Source organism: Triturus cristatus, chromosome 9, assembly GCF_964204655.1.
Source record: "Triturus cristatus chromosome 9, aTriCri1.1, whole genome shotgun sequence".
NCBI lineage: Eukaryota > Metazoa > Chordata > Amphibia > Caudata > Salamandridae > Triturus > Triturus cristatus.
Window position 1 is genome coordinate 1,004,057,810 of NC_140592.1, and position 17,538 is coordinate 1,004,075,347.

The following is a 17,538-nucleotide window of genomic DNA, read 5'->3' on the forward strand; positions in this document are numbered from 1 at the left end:
CTCAGGCCTCTCAACCTAGGTCGTCCTCATCCGCCCTGAATCATGTGCAATACTGTAAAAGGTTTTTATGCAGATGCATCACAAGGACACAACAGAGTCTTGAGTATTCAAAAATATCACTGTGTCTTGGAAAAGCTACTCTGTACTTTCTCTTGTCCTCAGAGTTGCTCTTTCAGTCCTGCAAGGTAGAATGGGCATTGACAGCAGTGCAAGATTCCATGCCATAAAGAGGAACAGCAGTCATGCAGTTAATGACAGAAACAGTGCAATGTACCAGGTGGTGTGATGCCAGCAGTAGCTCTGTAAGCTTTCCTCATGCAATCAAGATGTATAGCTTGGCCCAAAATACTGCAATTTTTTCCACACAAATACAGAGCAAGTACAGCAAACATGCTATATGCTGGAAGTTTGAAAAACAGTATCAGAGGTAAAGGAATCCCTTCAAAGGCATTTTGTATCAAATGCTTCAAATAGACTAACATTTCAGAGACCTTATCTGCAAAACGATTCTTGGGAAGATGGTATCGGTGACTACAGGAGTCCCAGTCGGGAAAAACTGATCAGCTAATCGCTGGTTCATGACTCTGCTTCTTTTGCATTACATGTGTATGGACTTCTATGGGGCTTTAGCAAGCAGGCATTGTCACATTTGCAACAACATAACTTACATGGATTCTCAATATAATGAATCTTAATATTTGAGTTATGCAATTTGAGAACCATTCCCATAAATGCAGATCACCGGGAATGTATCCCGGTCCTGTCCTTTTTAATCGAGATCAAGGTCTTAAATCCACAAAGTGGTTCGTTCAAACTTTAGGCCAAAACAAGATCCTTATGCTTGATCATGCTGATGACTATCATTTTTAGTACATTCACTTAGAGGTGAAGGGTACATTGGGGGTAACCACATGAAAACTTCAGCCTCCATAGAAAATGTTTCAACTTCATAATGCCTCCAAATGGCTGCAGAATGATGCCTTTGAAATATTTGTGTAGTGCCCTCTTTAGGTTTGATTTGCAATATAGTGGATTCTTCTTAGACCCTTTACTGTGGCCTTGGCATTTTAAGTGAAATCCATTCATAGTATGAAGCTATTGTTTGTAAATAATTTGTTCCAGTCACATAGATAAATTTAACGATTTGGTTTGGTACAAACTGCTGGACATCTGGTAAATTATGCCTCTGTAATAAAGATTGCAACTAGGGGCAAAGGCACGGTGGATGGCCTCTCTCAGTTCGATATGGAGTGGTAGTTCTGGGAGGTATGTCTCTGCGGGTACTCTATTCAGGATATGGAGAGCATTTACAACCACCCAGTAGCAGGTCATGCGCCACAACTGTTTCTCAGTTGGGGACAAGCACGTGTCCAAGGGTGAACAATTCTCTCTATGGGGCTCAGTCTTGGAGCAGTATATGACCCAGCTTGCTTACTGCCTTCCTGGCCTAACAGCAAGTGCGAAGATGGAGGGCCTCAAGGAGAGGGAGGAGACAATCCCAGATATCTGGGACCCATCAGCTCTACAGGGAAGAGCCAAACATAGAAGAGGTGCAGGGTTAGGAGACAGCAAAGAGGTGGTGGATGGAAGGATGAGATTGCACAACATAGAAGGCCGTGAGGAGGGGGCAGGCTGAAAGCTAAGGAGACAGATGAGGAGAGGGTGAGATCCGAGGGAAGCGAAGTCAGAGATGGTATGTAGTCTGGGTTAATTCCATTCGGTTTCCAATTCCTTAATTGTGTTTCACAATTTTTATTTAAAAAAACAGTTTACCAGAGCAGAAGCTGTTTGAATTATACTGAGATCTAAACTAGCCAATAACATGTACTCCAGCTGTTTATGAACGAATTCAGACTGCAATTCAAAAGGGAAATGTTGAAATATTCTTTAAACGGAAAAATACATGTATGATGTTTGCCCTCTTACAAAATCAGTGCATGGGCCTATATTTTTGTTGTCTAGACTGATGCATTTTATGACTGGGCAAGAATATGATATATCTAGCACAGCTTTAAGGTAAAACGATGATTTTATAGATTAGGCTCAAAAAGACCTTTATAGTTGCCTTATTAGACAGTTGAATTCCAACCAGAAAAGCACAGACGTTAGCTCTAAATAAGGGAGTTAAACGATTTTTATATGCGTTTATAAACTGTAAAATCACGGATCTGCTCGATTTGTTTCCTCATTGATACGGTTGTTTTTGAACAACGAATAAACTTCTATGAAATGAAAATATATAGCTGCCCACTATCAATCTGGATTCGGATTCACCCACAGTCCTCACTATGATACCTCATTGGATGGGTTACTGAAGGCGGTGGGTCGCACAGCTCCATCAGTGGCTGTTTCTAAATTCCCAATGACATTTTCTAACTTACAACAACATAATATTGTCCATGAATGGTTTGATTCCTCTGAAAACTGCACAATCCAGAATGCTGAAATGACTCACGTTCTGTATTCACCAGCTAATTACTTTCCAATGGCTCTGTTCAATGTATTGAGAGTATTTGTGAAAACCAACAGTTCAATGATACACAGATATTAACCAAGCTCATTGTTGGGGTGAAAGAATACACATGAGATGCCAGCATTACCAGATTAAATCAGTTAAAGACATTGCGTATGCTTGAGCTTATGACAATGAACATTTGACTTTAGATGATGTTGCTTTGATCACCAAGATGATCCCTCGCAAGCAAAATAGGTGAAAAAAGTCTAGGTTTATACAAATAACTTCTTCAGGCCATTTAAACCACTATAGGGGACATGAATCAATTTCTACAAAGCTCAACCCAAATAGGTTTACTTGACATCTAATGTGTGTTATTTGAAACACCTCATCGAAATTGCAAGGCTGAACATCCTATCATAGTATTCTTTTGCCAATCTACTTCCAATTTCAGTATGTCTATTGTAATTGGCATGTTTTCCACACAGAAGACTCACATTCCGAGTTTCCTTGCAGGTGCTCTACGAAAAGTATACATTTATACATTGCTCATCTGAAGACTACTTGACAGTGCTAGAGATAGAGTCCACCCTAAAGTGGACCTCCTTTCAACTTGGGCTGATTTTACCATGGGTAGGCCATCATGACAGGAAGAACTGTTGGCAGCAGCTTAATAATATTTGTGGCAGTTGAGCCTATTTACCTGCACCCCACAATAGGGGTGGCCTACATACTGGCTTCTCCCTGGTAAATCTGAGTAGTGTGTCATGTGTGGGAGCCCACATTTGTGCCAGTGTGTTTGTGGCAGCAGGTTGGTTCGCAGTTATACTGGGAACAAAATGACTGGGATATTCCTCATAACCGCCTCTGCTCAAATTACACCATAAACGCTAGCATGTGGGTCCTGTTTAGTTAAAAAACCACTCAATGAGCAAAGGATTTTCAACAACGAGGCCAAAAGAAGGTGTGAGCCCTTTCTCTCCTACTACTCAATCTAAATACCACTGGCCTTTGGGGGTGTATTAGCTAAGAAAATATTTTACCTCCTTAACATGGCTTGTGCTACATTTCAATTCTACAGTATACATACAAATGTGCTCCTGGACAATATTAGAGCAGGCCTACAAAGGGCTCTTAGTACCAAGAATAATTACAACATCCAGAACAAGCCGTCACTGTCAATATATCAAAGACCACGACGGTGGTATCTAAATATTAGAGCAACTGAGATATCAGCCTCTTTTAACTACATTGAAGTATGATTTGATGAGTGGGTATGAAAAGTTAACTGTATAGATTTAAAACAATCAATTACAATAAATACCATGAACAAAAACAGCACCACAGTAGCAAATGAACAGGTATGAAACATACACGGGCTGGTCCTCTGTACAGAAATTAAGAAAAAAAGTTAGTCACAGCCCAATATAAAAACTCAAAACAGAATCACCTTAGAACTGTGTTTAAAAAAGTAAACCAAAAAGGGTATTACTTTCCATAAGAACTTAAAATTAACAGTTTGCTATTTCCAAAATCTAGAACACAATCCAAAATATTTTAGAGTAGACGCAACTGATTTACTGATGATGCCTTTAAAACAAGACACAGTAGCTTCTCTGTACTGTTTTCCTGAAGAGTGATTGTAAAATATATTAATTAAATATATCAATAGAGGACAAATACATATTATATGCTTGTCTGTTCCTTCTGCATTGTAAAATAGACAGTCTCTTGCTACTGAGCAAGTTAAAAAAGGTCACTTCAATGTTTAATGTCAAATTATGTAATATTTTAAATTGTTTCTAAATTTGAATCTAAATAAGGCTGTCTCTTCGGAATATATGACAGAAACCAAGATTATAGGATAGAGATAATTATAAGTCGCTACAGAAGAAGGTATTTTTTATATTGGCTTTCAAAATGTTCTCACATTACGCAATATTCATGGTTGATATTATTTCTAGACATGGTAATCGGTAGTATAAGATAGTTTTATTAATATGTTTCACTGATAGGGATGGAGTGCTAGAGTTTACAAAAGTCTTCCTTATAAATGAGTCCTTTTAACAAGTTTCCTTCCTTTCTAGTACAACCACAGATATAGTTAACCTGAATGATGTATTTAACTGCAATTTATTTACATTATTAATGTTTGTGTTAGTATTAATCGATCGCTAGCTGATTCTTTCTTGCTACAATATTTTTACTGCCATAATGGGCTAATTTAAACCGTTTTGGGTTCCCCCCCACCCCCCCCTTCCTGCCGCCGGTTTACCAAGCTCCTATTTTGGTCCTTGGTCTTCCTCACCCCCCCCCCTACTCCTTTTGAAGCTGCCTTTTGCTTCATTCTTTCTCCGCCTTTCTAGCGTCTTTACCGGACCTCCGAATCTAAAGGCAGTGCGACCCCAGGCCTCCGCTTCATTACCTCTGTGACCCCAGGCCTCCGCTTCATTACCGACACCACTCGTTGTAGGAAATGCTCTCCTTTTCTTCTTTCGCGTTACTAGCTTCCTTAACTCGATGGTGAGAGGAAAGTACCTTGGCAGCACGCGCGCTACGTTCGCGCATTGCCAGGGCACTTTCCTCTCTCTATTCAACAACGTTGCAATGAGCTCGAGCTGTTTCTCATATCGCTCGTTAGTTACAAGAACCGGTTAACCCCTACTCCCTCAGTATTTGATCAGTTTTTCCTTACTAAACCTTAATTGTTAACGGTTTAATCCCCCTTGGAAGGCAAATCATTTATTTTCTGAAGAGGTTACCTCTTGAATAACCTTACTATCTTCATTTACCAATATATAAAAAAAAAAAAAAAAGGTACTTTAGATTAATTAGATTTTATTTAAAAAACAAAAAAAAAAAAAATATATTAAGAGAGAAAATATATATTACATATAGAATATTAATATTTATTTATCAGTGATCTTATTTAAAACAAGAGATCAGTTATTTCCCTGTGTTCCTGATTAATATGTCTGATCTAGACTCGGATGAGGCCACTGCCCCCATCCCTAATTTGGAAAATGAGGCAATCAAAAATTTGATTCACGACGAAATGAGATCTTGTATGTTGTCTACCTTATCAAAAGTGATTACTTCAAAAAGATCACTCCCCACTGAGGAGAATGAAACTCAACATACTTTTGGTGATGACGATCTCTTTGAAATTCGGGGAAAAAGGTCTAAAAAGACTAAAAATATTGACTCTATCCCCAAGAGCACGACGGGAGGTCTCAGCACCTCAAAAATATTGGGAGGTCTTTGCACCTCAAATACTTCAGGTGTCCCTTGCGGCACAACTTTTAAAGGTGTCCCTTGCGACACAAATTTTATGGGTGTCCCTAGCGGCACGAACTATCGAAGTGCTCACATATCTGATACACATCTTGAGCAAGATGTTGATGATGATTTTATCGATGACGATGCCTCCGTTTTTCCTGATGAATATATCCTCGATCTAGATGAGGACGATGAGGATTTTAACTCTCAACCCTTAGACGATGATTTGCCTTCCTCTTCAAAGGACACCATCCTTGACCCTTTAGGCGGTGAGATGTTCTCTCCCCTTAACATTAGGCACCCTAGAAGCAACGAGTGGCTTCCTCAAGAGCACGTTAGTAAATTCATAACTAAGTGGCTAAGGAACACTCTGGAGAGGGACACACGTAGCTTACTAAGATCAGAATGCTCTAGACCCTTTATAGAGAATAAGGTTTGCCAGACTCCAAATCTTGACCCTGAATTAATTAAATATCTTTTTAAACTTGGGCGAGATCCAAGAAAGGGTATGGAAAGATCTTTCAAAATTTGCCAAGATCGTTTATTAGACGTCCTCGGACCCCTCGCTAAGATCATCGACGCCGCAGAGGATAGTTACCTTAATGGTTCAGTACTGAATACCGAGGCTATCCGAGGCTGGAGCCAGAGGGCCCTGGTCTTCTTGGGCAATGCTAATGCCAGCATCATTTCCGAGAGAAGGAGAATTGTTCTCACCAAAATCAGTCCAAAATTGAGCGACTTGGCGGATAAGGAGTCCACGAACAACCCTAAAGGGCTATTATTTGGCGAAGACATGATCAAGACCTTGAGCAAATACGTCTCTACCTTTACCGCTCTTGACAAGGCTAACCAGAACATGAAACGAGTTTTCAACAACTACAACCTTTTTGGCAGGGCCGGAAGAAGAGGCCAATCTTCCGGCCGTTTCAACCGAAGGCCATACTCCAGGTCCAGGGGTTACGGAGGTAGAGGCTACCAACCCTCAAACACTCCTCAATTCTACCCCCCAAGGGGGAGAGGATTTCGCTCGAGAAATTTCAGAGGAAGAGGATCATCCACCGACTTCAACCCTCAAAGTGAGTACTCTTCCATCCAACCCCCCTTTCCCCTCTCCAAAAGTAGGAGGCAGATTAAAACATTTCGTTCACAATTGGAAACTAATTACCCAAGACCCTTGGGTTCTGAGTACAGTGAGTGGTTTTATGATAGACTTCATAGATACTCCGGTTCAATTTTCTATACCAAAAAGCATCCCCTTGTCCTTAGATCAAGAAAAAATTATAGAAGAAGAGATATCCTCTATGCTTTTGAAAGGAGCGATAGTAGAAGTACCCTTCCATCTGATGAGATTTGTGAGCACTCTTTTCTTAGTAGAGAAAAAAGACAAGGGTTGGAGACCTGTAATAAATTTAAGGGAACTCAACAAGTTCCTTCTTTACAGACACTTCAAGATGGAGGGTATCCATCTTTTAAGAGATCTTCTTCTGGAAGGAGATTGGCTTGTGAAATTAGATCTGAAAGATGCTTATTTCACAATTCCAATGGCCGAGTGCCATCAATCCTTTCTCCAGTTTATTTGGAAGAATCATCTTTTCCAGTTCAAAGCCCTTCCCTTCGGCCTTTCATCAGCCCCTTGGTGTTTCACCAAGGTGATGAGAGCCGTGGCCTCATGCATACGGGAAAAGGGCATCCGTCTTATCATATACCTGGACGATATACTCATCCTATCTCAAGATCACTCTCAAATTGTTCAGGATATGAATTTTGTAATAAACCTCCTAGAAACTCTGGGTTTTATAATAAACAGAGAAAAGTCTATTCTTTTCCCCTCAAAGGAATTAGAATTTCTGGGTTTCAACGTCAACACTACGAATTGTCTTCTCCTCCTTCCCTCCAAGAAGATTTCAAAAATAAGAAAGGTTATAAGACACGTTCTCAAACAAAAGGACTTATCCTTAAGGGAACTAGCCAGACTTCTCGGTCTGCTTTCCTCTTCCATTCAAGCTATCTTCCCAGGCCCGTTGAACTATCGAGCTCTCCAAAGGATAAAAGGGAAGGCTCTAAGAGCAGGTCTTTGGTACGGAGATCGAATCTCGCTCAACCAAGATGCTATTCTGGAACTCAATTGGTGGTTGGACAACCTAGACGCTTGGAATGGACGAGCGATCTTTGGGTCAACCCCAGATTTTGTTTTAGAATCAGATGCCAGTCTTCACGGATGGGGTGCATGTTTCCTAGATCAGAACACAGGCGGAGTGTGGTCTCAGGTAGAATCTTCCCTCCATATAAATTTCCTAGAGCTTACTGCCGGTCTCTATGCTCTGATGAGTTTCAGAAAATTTCTTCAGGGGAGATCTGTCGTTCTAAAGATGGACAACATGTCTGCGGTTGCTTACATAAACCGTCTTGGAGGTACAAAATCCGCAGATCTCTCGAACCTAGCGAAGAAACTTTGGATGTTCTGTCTAGAACACAAAATCTCCCTAAGAGCGGAATATCTTCCGGGGAAGGCGAATCTTTGTGCCGATTGGAACTCAAGGTTCCTCCTAGATCACAGCGACTGGAAGCTCAACACCTCCGTTTTCAATTCTCTCAACAGTTTCTGGGGTCCTTTCCAGATAGACCTTTTTGCGAGCAGATTATCTTTCCAACTTGCGAATTACTACAGTTGGATGCCCGACCCGGGAGCTCTAGCAGTGAATGCATTTCTTCAATGCTGGAAAGGGATCAACGCCTATGCCTTTCCCCCTTTCTCAATGATTCAGAGAGTCCTTCAGAAAGTCAGGCTTCAACAAGCTTCAATCGTTCTAGTGACTCCCTTTTGGCCATCCCAAGCTTGGTTTCCCACTACCCTAGAACTTTCTTGCGATCTTCCCTTCCTAATTCCTCCCCTCGCAGATCTCCTCTCAGACGTGGACGGACACATTCACCCTCTAGTCCAATCAGGGAATTTGAACCTTCTTGCCTGGAGAGTGTCAGGAGATCCAATCATCTCTCAGGGCTTTCATCAACAGCTTCTACTCTCCTCAGCGAGTCTTGGGCTCCCGGAACACACTACCGGTATAACAACATCTGGAAAGTTTGGTTACGTTGGTGCCTGGAAAGGGACCTGGATCCCGTGGAGGCTCCTATCGTTCACATAGTTAATTTCTTAGTCTTTCATTTCGAGAGAGGGCTTAGTTATAGATCAATTAATTGCTATAGATCAGCAATCTCTGCAGGTCATGCTCTCATTAATGGAAAGACAATAGGCAAAAACAACATTGTCTGTCGAGTCCTTAAAAGTATCAGACTTAGAAGACCTCCTAAACCTAGATACCAATTCCTTTGGGATGTTAATTTAATTCTTGATCTTTTCTCTAGTTGGCCTGACAATAATCTTCTGAATAGGAAGAACCTTTCTATCAAGTTAGCCACTCTTCTTTGTTTAGTTTCTTGCCGTAGAGTTTCTGATGTTAAGGCTCTTGACATTTCATATAGATCTTATGACATGTTTGGAGTCAAATTCGACTTGTTCAGAAGAACCAAAACTATGTCTGACTCTATCTTTTATCCCAAATTTGATCTTTACCCAAAACTTTGTGTGGTTAACTGTATGAAAGAATATGACTGTAGAATGAGTTCTCTCCGCCCTTCTGGTGTGAATCAGTTACTCATCTCCTTCGTTAAACCTCACCTAGGTATTAGTTCTGCTTCTATCGCAAGATGGGTTAAAATCGTTATGGAACTAGCAGGTATTGATTTAAACATTTTTAAACCTCACTCCATCAGAGGCGCTATGGCCAGCAAATCCTTCTACTCAGGTGGTAACTTGAATGATATTCTTAGAGCTGCTGATTGGTCTAATTCTAATACTTTTGCTAAGCATTACTGCAAACCAATTTCTCATATGTCTGATGTTGTATTACATAGCTACCAACATGCATAATGGTAGCCTCCGGTCTTGTAATGAAATTGCGATTCTCCTATTACCATGACTAGAGAATCTAGATTTCATTAAAGACACGGAGGCTAACATTATCCCTCCCACCCTTCCCAGGGTGGTTAATTTAGTACTGTATTTATATCCTATTTGCATTGTTTATACTATATTTTATTCTATGTCTCTCTGCCTTTATTATTTATGATGTTCATTTGAAATGTTTACTTGTTTTTACTTTTATAGTTTTATACTATTCTTTCTTCATTTAATTTTCTTTTTCTTGCAGATAATCCATCTTAACTTTACGATCTTCATTGTTTTTGGAAGAATCCTTTCTTCGTTTCCTGAGTTCTCCCTCGTTTCTGTGATATCCTCTACTACCTATGGAATCTTTCCTGGAGTCTAAGTTTTTTGGGACTTATCGTGCTATATTCCACAATTTAAAAGAGGCTGATTGTTATGTCCTCACGGCTGATGTTTCCTTATTGTTCTATTCTGGAACTTCACTTCTTTATGATGTATGCGGCTGCTTGGTGACGCATTAAAAGTTATATGCATAATGTTAGCCTCCGTGTCTTTAATGAAATCTAGATTCTCTAGTCATGGTAATAGGAGAATCGCAATTTCAAGAGATGATAAAGATGTAAGCCCCAATTCATGTGAATTCTTCAAAGCAGCCTAGAGGGTCTTAGATTAAAAACACAACACAGAATCGGAGACTATAATGCGTGCATGAGATGGTACTGGATTCTGTATAAGGTGCACCATATGTGTTAGAAAGTAAGCTCGACATCTTGGAGCCTTTCATTTCACATGCTTTGCACAGTTCAACAGTCATACAGTTCACTTTAAAAAACCCTCTAACTTCAGTCACAGAAAGAAAAATAAATGTAGAAAGACAAACTGACTTTTGACTTGTGTCTCTGAAAGCCAGCAAATGTGACAAGATAACAAGATTTAAAGGCATCTTTATTAGTCTTTTACTTTGTGAGCAAGCAGAACACCTGTTGTCAGCTCCCCAGAATGGGCGAGTAGTCCCTAAAAATAGCTTGTCCTAATTAAATCTGGCTCAGCATTGCGAGTAGATTTTTCGTGCCTTGTAGCGGATTACTTAATCGCCCTCAAAACTGCAGTTGCCCTGATCTCTAGGATGGTCTTGTGAGACAGATAGGGCATTAACCTTTCAGTTTTAGGTGAAGTTCTGTGCTCAGCCAGACACAGTGTTATATAAGGGGTGGGGAACTTGTCTGCTCTTCCACAAGTCAGGGCTAGACTCAAAGGACCCTGGCACGACTGAGGGGTGCGGGAAAAATGCAGTTTTAAAAAACAGTGCTCTGGGCAGTTTTTATTTTACTCTTTGTACTCGGTTGTGCGTGCAGTGCTGCTTCCACTTCTGCATACTTTTCCCACAATTCCACTGCGAGATGCCGTTTTGCACATTTTTTTTTTTATTTGCTGAATCTGTTTTTAACATCTTGATGCTCTGATTATTGGCATGTGTGGGAAAATACGATATTTTCACTGACTGGGGGTGCTGCGAAAAAAACAGCTTTTATAAAAAAAAACGCTGTGTTTCGGGCAGTTTTTATTTGTAATCTTTTGTATTTGGTTGTACATGCTGCTTCCACTTCCAGGATCCCACTGTGAGACGCCATTTGTTGAGTTGTGCTCCAAGCCTTTCTGCGTCTGGATAGCTGCCGCCGGCCATGCTACCTTTAAACCTAGCCACAAGTTCCCGGGTAGAGCATATGCAATGGGTGAGCTCTTGAATCTTAATACTACTTCCTGCAATCATGTTATTGAGCCTGCGAGGGCTGTTGAGAACAGGGGCAACCTCCGACCATTTTAAATATGGCCTCTAATGTGGTCAACCCCACCCTCAACAAAAATGATGAATAACTCTCTGGAATTGGGGTTTGTTCCTGCAAGCTGGAAACACGCGCTACTGCTCCCTACTGTAAAAAACGTTGGCCGATCCTAAACTCCTTAGCAACTTTAGACCTATTACTCTTCTTCCCACAGTTGCTAAACTTTTGGAGAAATGGGTCAACGAGCAGTTGTCACATTTCTTAGAGTCCATCCTCCTTCTGCATAACTCCCAATTGGGATCTCGTGCAGGTTACAGTACAGAGTCTGCCCTACTCAAAGTATCTGAATTCAATAAGAAAAATACTGATCAGTGCTCCCCTGTGATGGTCATGCTCTTGGATCTGCCCTCGGCCTTCGATACGGTTTCCCATGTTATTTTACTAGATAAAATCAAGAGAACTGGTATCAGAGACCAGGCTCTGCTTTGGATAAAATCTTTCCTGTCTGATCGCTGTCAAGCAGTCTTCCTTTCACCTTCATCCAAACCTCTGACTTGCGGGGATCAGCGCTCAGACCCACCCTTTTTAATATATACCTTGAGACACTGGCAAAACAGATGGTGACCTGGGGGATGCAGGTGGTCTCTTATGAGGAGGACACCTAGCTCCTCTTGGCCTTCCATGAAAATGCACCAGCAACCCTGAGCTTCTACAAGCTCTGCTTGAAAGCGGTGGTGGAATGGATGGAGGGAAGCCGCCTAAAATGGAACTCAGAAAAAACTGTGATACTTTTCTTTGGGACCAAGTCCATCCCGGGCGGCTAGCTTATAGTGGCCACCTAAACTGAGTGCTGCCCCCCCCCAGCACGGATGGCCAGAAACCTCAGAGCAAAATTTGATTCTATTCTCACATTTAAGCCCCTAGTCAAGTCTATATCTGGTTTGCTACCTTTTGAGCTCTCAGACGGATGCTCCACCTTATTCCTGTGGACTTACGAAAAACAGTTGTCCACGCCCTGGTTACGGCCAAACTACATTATGCTCACAGTTTATATTTAAGCCTACCAGCTCTTTTTAACCCCCGGCACCAAATTATCCAGAACTCCGCCTCACGACTTATCTTGAAGATCCCCCGTACTCACCAGTCTCTCTTTACCTTTGGCATCTCCATTGGCTCCCTGTCATCAAACGGATCCAATTTTAAGGCACTCACCTTTGCATTCTGAGCCTTCACTCATAAAGGTTCTCTTTACCTGAAGAGAAGATTCAAGCCCTACCTTCAGTCCAAAGCTCTGAAATATTAACAATCTCACATTGCTCCTAGTTCCCTGCATACACAAAGCCAAAAAAAACAGGCGTTCCTTCACCTACCTGGCCACCACATTGTGGAATGCACTCCCGCTCAGCATGCGTTACACTCCCTCAGAATCGGCTGTTAGACTCCATTTCAAAACCCTACATTTTGACACCCGTCTAATGGGTGTGTAGGCAGACAGTTTCTCCCCTTTACTTACAAGCTTTCCACTAGCGCCTGGACGCCTCTTAGGAGGCAGCTATGCGGTCTATAAATGCCATGAATTTAATTGAAAGGACACAGGAAAAGGCTTGTGCTGCTGTGAGCTGAAGATAGATAAGGAAGAAAACCCTATCTGTTTAAGTTCTGACTTCAATCACCTCAAAAACCCTTAGCCTATCGACTGCAGAGAGGATGGTGCCACTGCAAAGAGTGTACTGCAGCCCTGTGTTCCTCACATTATAAATATATGCAACTGGATGATATGTAAAAGACAGTGAGATCATAGGTAATGTAGGGGAAAAAACTGTACGGAGTGCTCTGGATCCTGCTTTAAATAAGCAGGTACTGAGTACCTTCACTTTATTTTTTATTGAGTTTGCAAGGGAGTTTAGCAGCACTTTTCAGCACGAGCAAAACATACTTTGTTACTGAGAAGTGTGGATAATCCCATATTAAAACCGCGTGGGTGCGAGCACATGCTCTGTCAGACACGCAGCCACACACACCTGGTTTCTAGCAATTAGGGTTCAACACCCACATAATCCCGGGGCCATGTTTGAGAGGCTGCTGTTATTGTAGGAATGTGCCCTTAAAAACATAGCTTATTGGGGGTATGGTGACGTAATTACCTTCAGATTGGTTCAAATTGTTGTCCCACACACCACAAATATTTAATTTCAACTGCAGCTATCGGAGGGCAATCCTACACGGGGTCTTTTTTCAGTATCGCACACAGCACAGAATTGGGAATGTGCCCTTAAAAATATAGCTTATTGGGGGTATGGTGACGTAATTACCTTCAGATTGGTTCAAATTGTTGTCCCACGCACCACAAATATTTAATTTCAACTGCAGCTATCGGAGGGCAATCCTAAACGGGGTCTTTTTTCAGTATCGCACACTGTACACAGCACAGAATTGGGTATTGTATGCACACTCTCTTATGCTAAGACTCCTACTTTGCAATTAGAATATTAATAAATGTAATCCTTTTCTACAGCTATCCCCTCTAAATTATACCAATCTAAAGTTTAAACGCATAATTCCGCTTTGTTGCTCCCAAATGTTGGGATTTACAGTTGTGTCACTAGTGGCGGCAAGGTGTGCCTGCCCTCGTCTTTTTGGACTACTCGACTGAGCCCTCTCACTGACGATCTACTGCCTGATAAACGTATTTCGGCAACGCACCCCACGCCGGCACTTACTGCTAGCCAAACTCCACGGTACCCGGGACACAAAAGCCTCAAAAACCTTCTTGGAAGCCGCCATCTTTGACAGGACACAATTCGCGTGGCTGTGACCTTCCGCAAAAACATAGAAAAGAGACTACACTTGAAACGGGCGGCAGCCATCTTCGAATTTTCTCGTTATTTAAAGTCTTCTATGGGCGGCCATATTTAAATAAAATAACCTTTTTATGTAGGCCATATACAGTGTGATTCACGGAAACTTAAGCAGTACTTGCAAAGTAGCAAAAATATAATGTAATTACTGTGAATCGAACCTCACGTGTAAACATACTCGTCATACCATCCACCGCAAAACACATTAAGGGATATGGTGGGAGGAGTTCACGATCTTCAACAAAGCTAAGGAAATAGAATCACATATGAAATGTTCCCGGTTGACAATATCTTGCAACAACTTCTGTCCCATCGACCTGCAATCTCTTCTGGTCTGTCTTTTGTTTCCATCCTACTCGGCGTGTCACATTCATTCACTGCCGTTCAATGCGGCATAGAGGCACTACGAGTCACGTATAACAAATCTATCATTGACAGTTGTTGCAATTTAGGGTGTCGATTGCGATTCGTTCGCGAATCGCGACCCTGAGGTTTGGCTATTTCAATTATATATGGCAGCCGGATTGTCGGCACGTGAGTCGGGGGAGGACGCCTTCAGGAAACTTTTCAAGTTTTACCGGCGCCGAAATCCGGCACCAGACTTTTCTGCAGTCACCGACTTCTCACCTAATAGAAGTACTGACAGCAAGGTAAGAACCCTAAACGTAAAACAAGCTTTTGCAATGCAATAGGTCTCGCATTTACGCGAGTTTAAGCTATTGACATTGTAAATGACGATGCCTTTTATTTATGTTTTAAAAACGAAAACACAAATAAAAGGCATTGTTATTTGCAATGTGAATAGCTCAAACTCGCGTAAATGCGAGACCTATTGCATTGCAAATGCTTGTTGCTGATTCTGTTCAGCAATAACAAAAAGATAAAAGATGCAATGACACGAGTGCACGCATGCATCATAACACTTCCTGATGCCTTTTTTACTTTTCCATTTGAAGATGGAGGACACTAATCTTGGCACAGTAAAATTAAAAAGAAAATGGTTCATTGTAAACAAACTGCAACTGTCGGGCCCTCCAAACACTTTTTAAAGAGCAACGTGGGGGAGGTGGGGGTAAAAAAAGAATGGGTTGGGAAGGGGACATGTGGGAGAAGCAATCGAGAGTCAAGTTATGGTAGGGCAATATAGGAGCTTGAGGAAAGGAGGGAGAAAATAACAGAAAAGGATGGTGGGGTGGAGGAAGCAGTGCACAAGCTGGGGACGAGGGAGCAACAAAAACCATGGGGCGGTTACTTGAGGAACAAAGGTGCAAATGAGGAAAATAGCAAAAAAACACATGCAGCTACCCTAAGTGCTGAATGAAAAATAAAGAATCTCCCTGAATGTGATCAGTGATAGGATACAATTCATCTCAATTCAAAAAGGATAGCATGAATGATATGGTGCAGACGAAAATAAACAAAAGAAGAGTATGAAAAGCCATTAACAAAGCAAGCAAATGAGATTAACAAGAAAGCCAATCAATGATACGAGTGGGCTGGCTCAAAGCCCATTGTAACTATTGGTATTGTGCGTAGTAGGTTTATGGTGAGAACAAAACATCCTGCCACGGAAATGGACTACATGAGTGGATGACCTTCTAATGGGTATCTCGCCATTTGGCATATTTTCCTTAATAAAGAAACTGGCCTAGATATGGATCACAGCAGGATGAAGCAAGGAACCTGTTTAACTGATAAACACCATATTTGGCCAGATATTGCAACCAGAGGGAAAGCTGTCTGGACTCTGTCATGGGAAATTGCTGCTTGCAGTTTGCAGGTGTATCCTCACAGTCTGGGCCTTCAAAGCTATCCTGAATGAGTTCTTAGGGACTCGTATCTATGGGTCCAATGGTCTACTAGAATTGAGGATGGATTCATCAGATTGTTGCCTTCTGTGTCTAGAAAACGTAAAGTTTAATAAACAAAAATATTTAGATACGAAATTAACTGACATTTGCTTAATTTTTACCCCAGTACCCACCTAATTTAATATTTATTTCTAGTGAAGTACGGTGAACCATTTGCTGTTTTTAGGCAACAGATACCGCTTACCACCTGCTGTGGCTCAGGGTGATGGTTTGAGTGAGCTGGAAGATGGTACTGAAAACAGTGACAAATATTGGACTACTTGTCATTTCCAGCTTTTAATGTATGACGTTTGTTAAGACTTTTTGATTTTTACTAAAAGTATAGACATAATATACTTACTAATTCATCGGCCCTCTCCATCCATTGATGTGTTTTTGTGTTATTCACAATGTTTATCCACCAATGATACAGCATTGAAAGAGGGCATCGCTCTTCATTCATTTTTTTTTTTTGATTTTCAAAAAACCTTTATTGACACCGTTCAAAATTGACACAGCAAGGTGCCTACATCCCAGCGGGCCGGCATTGCAATCCCTCTTCATTCATTAGCTAATTTTACTGAGTGACAGCACCCTGCTCTTTCATAAGGAGCACTCCCACACAGTCTTTCCTGTCAGTATCAGGGGCTGCTGTTGCAATGAGTTCTTTTTGTGGCCCAAAAATATTTTGGTTTTAGATATTTTTGTTTTATATCGCCAAAAGCCTCACAGCTGCTGAAGCTATCGTTTTTTTAGATAATTATGATAAAATGACCAAACATTAACAACGCTAAATGCCTGACAGCCAACTTCAGACCTGTTGGGTTTGCGAGTGCTTTAGAGCATGTTAAGGTAAAGTATTGCAGTGGAAATCAGTGGGCAGTGACCCTGCTTAAGACTACATGATCGCTTTTCTATGTTCTTGCCGAATCTTGAGGCAACCTTTTCATTAAACAAAAGTGAAAGTGTTGGCATTGCCATTGCTTGTCTTACAGCTAATGTTTGGCGTATGTTCTCGACCCCATGGTGTGGCACCTATAGAACCAACTGTATGATGTACATGCACAGCTGGTACTTTGACTTCTTATAAAGCAGCTTTGGCCCATGTAAGTCGTCCATGCAGACTAGATCCATACCTTATTTCAGGTACCCCTATCAAATAACTCTATTTACATTGTCTAAATGAAAGTGAATGGCATAGTGATGCTGATTAACTGGCATGACCAAGAACTTTCTTGGATCTATGTCGGGGACCCTTGTAATAGCCAAGCTCTCGTTGTGGAGCCATGGTTTAAAACCTTCTAGACTCCTCTCCTGTCATCTGGTTTTCATGCAGATTGCGCACTGCTTCTGCACTCCCAAATAT

General features: G+C 41.4%; 2 protein-coding genes across 5 annotated transcripts in view; one reads left to right on the plus strand and one right to left on the minus strand.

Moving 5' to 3' along the window:
- Positions 1-17,538, minus strand: part of SLIRP (SRA stem-loop interacting RNA binding protein) — a 31,627-nt gene that overhangs the window by 8,249 nt on the left and 5,840 nt on the right. Inside the window, exons 1-2 of one of the 4 annotated variants that reach the window (XM_085626634.1) lie at positions 14,185-14,297; positions 3,780-3,842 (exon numbers count right to left, since the gene is read on the minus strand). The exons of 1 other annotated variant lie outside the window; for it this stretch is intronic. In XM_085626634.1, the coding sequence (XP_085482760.1) occupies positions 3,780-3,842; positions 14,185-14,248 (127 nt within the window). In that variant the 5' untranslated portion in view covers positions 14,249-14,297. Of the gene's footprint in view, positions 1-3,779; positions 3,843-14,184; positions 14,337-17,538 lie in introns of those variants that run through there. 2 more of the 4 variants (XM_085626632.1, XM_085626635.1) reach the window with 2 other exon arrangements.
- The window catches only part of ALKBH1 (alkB homolog 1, histone H2A dioxygenase), a 48,896-nt gene continuing 46,006 nt past the window's right edge, over positions 14,649-17,538 (plus strand). The window contains exon 1 of the mRNA XM_085626631.1: positions 14,649-14,972. Within this exon, the coding sequence (XP_085482757.1) occupies positions 14,835-14,972 (138 nt within the window). The 5' untranslated portion in view covers positions 14,649-14,834. The remainder of the gene's footprint in view (positions 14,973-17,538) is intronic.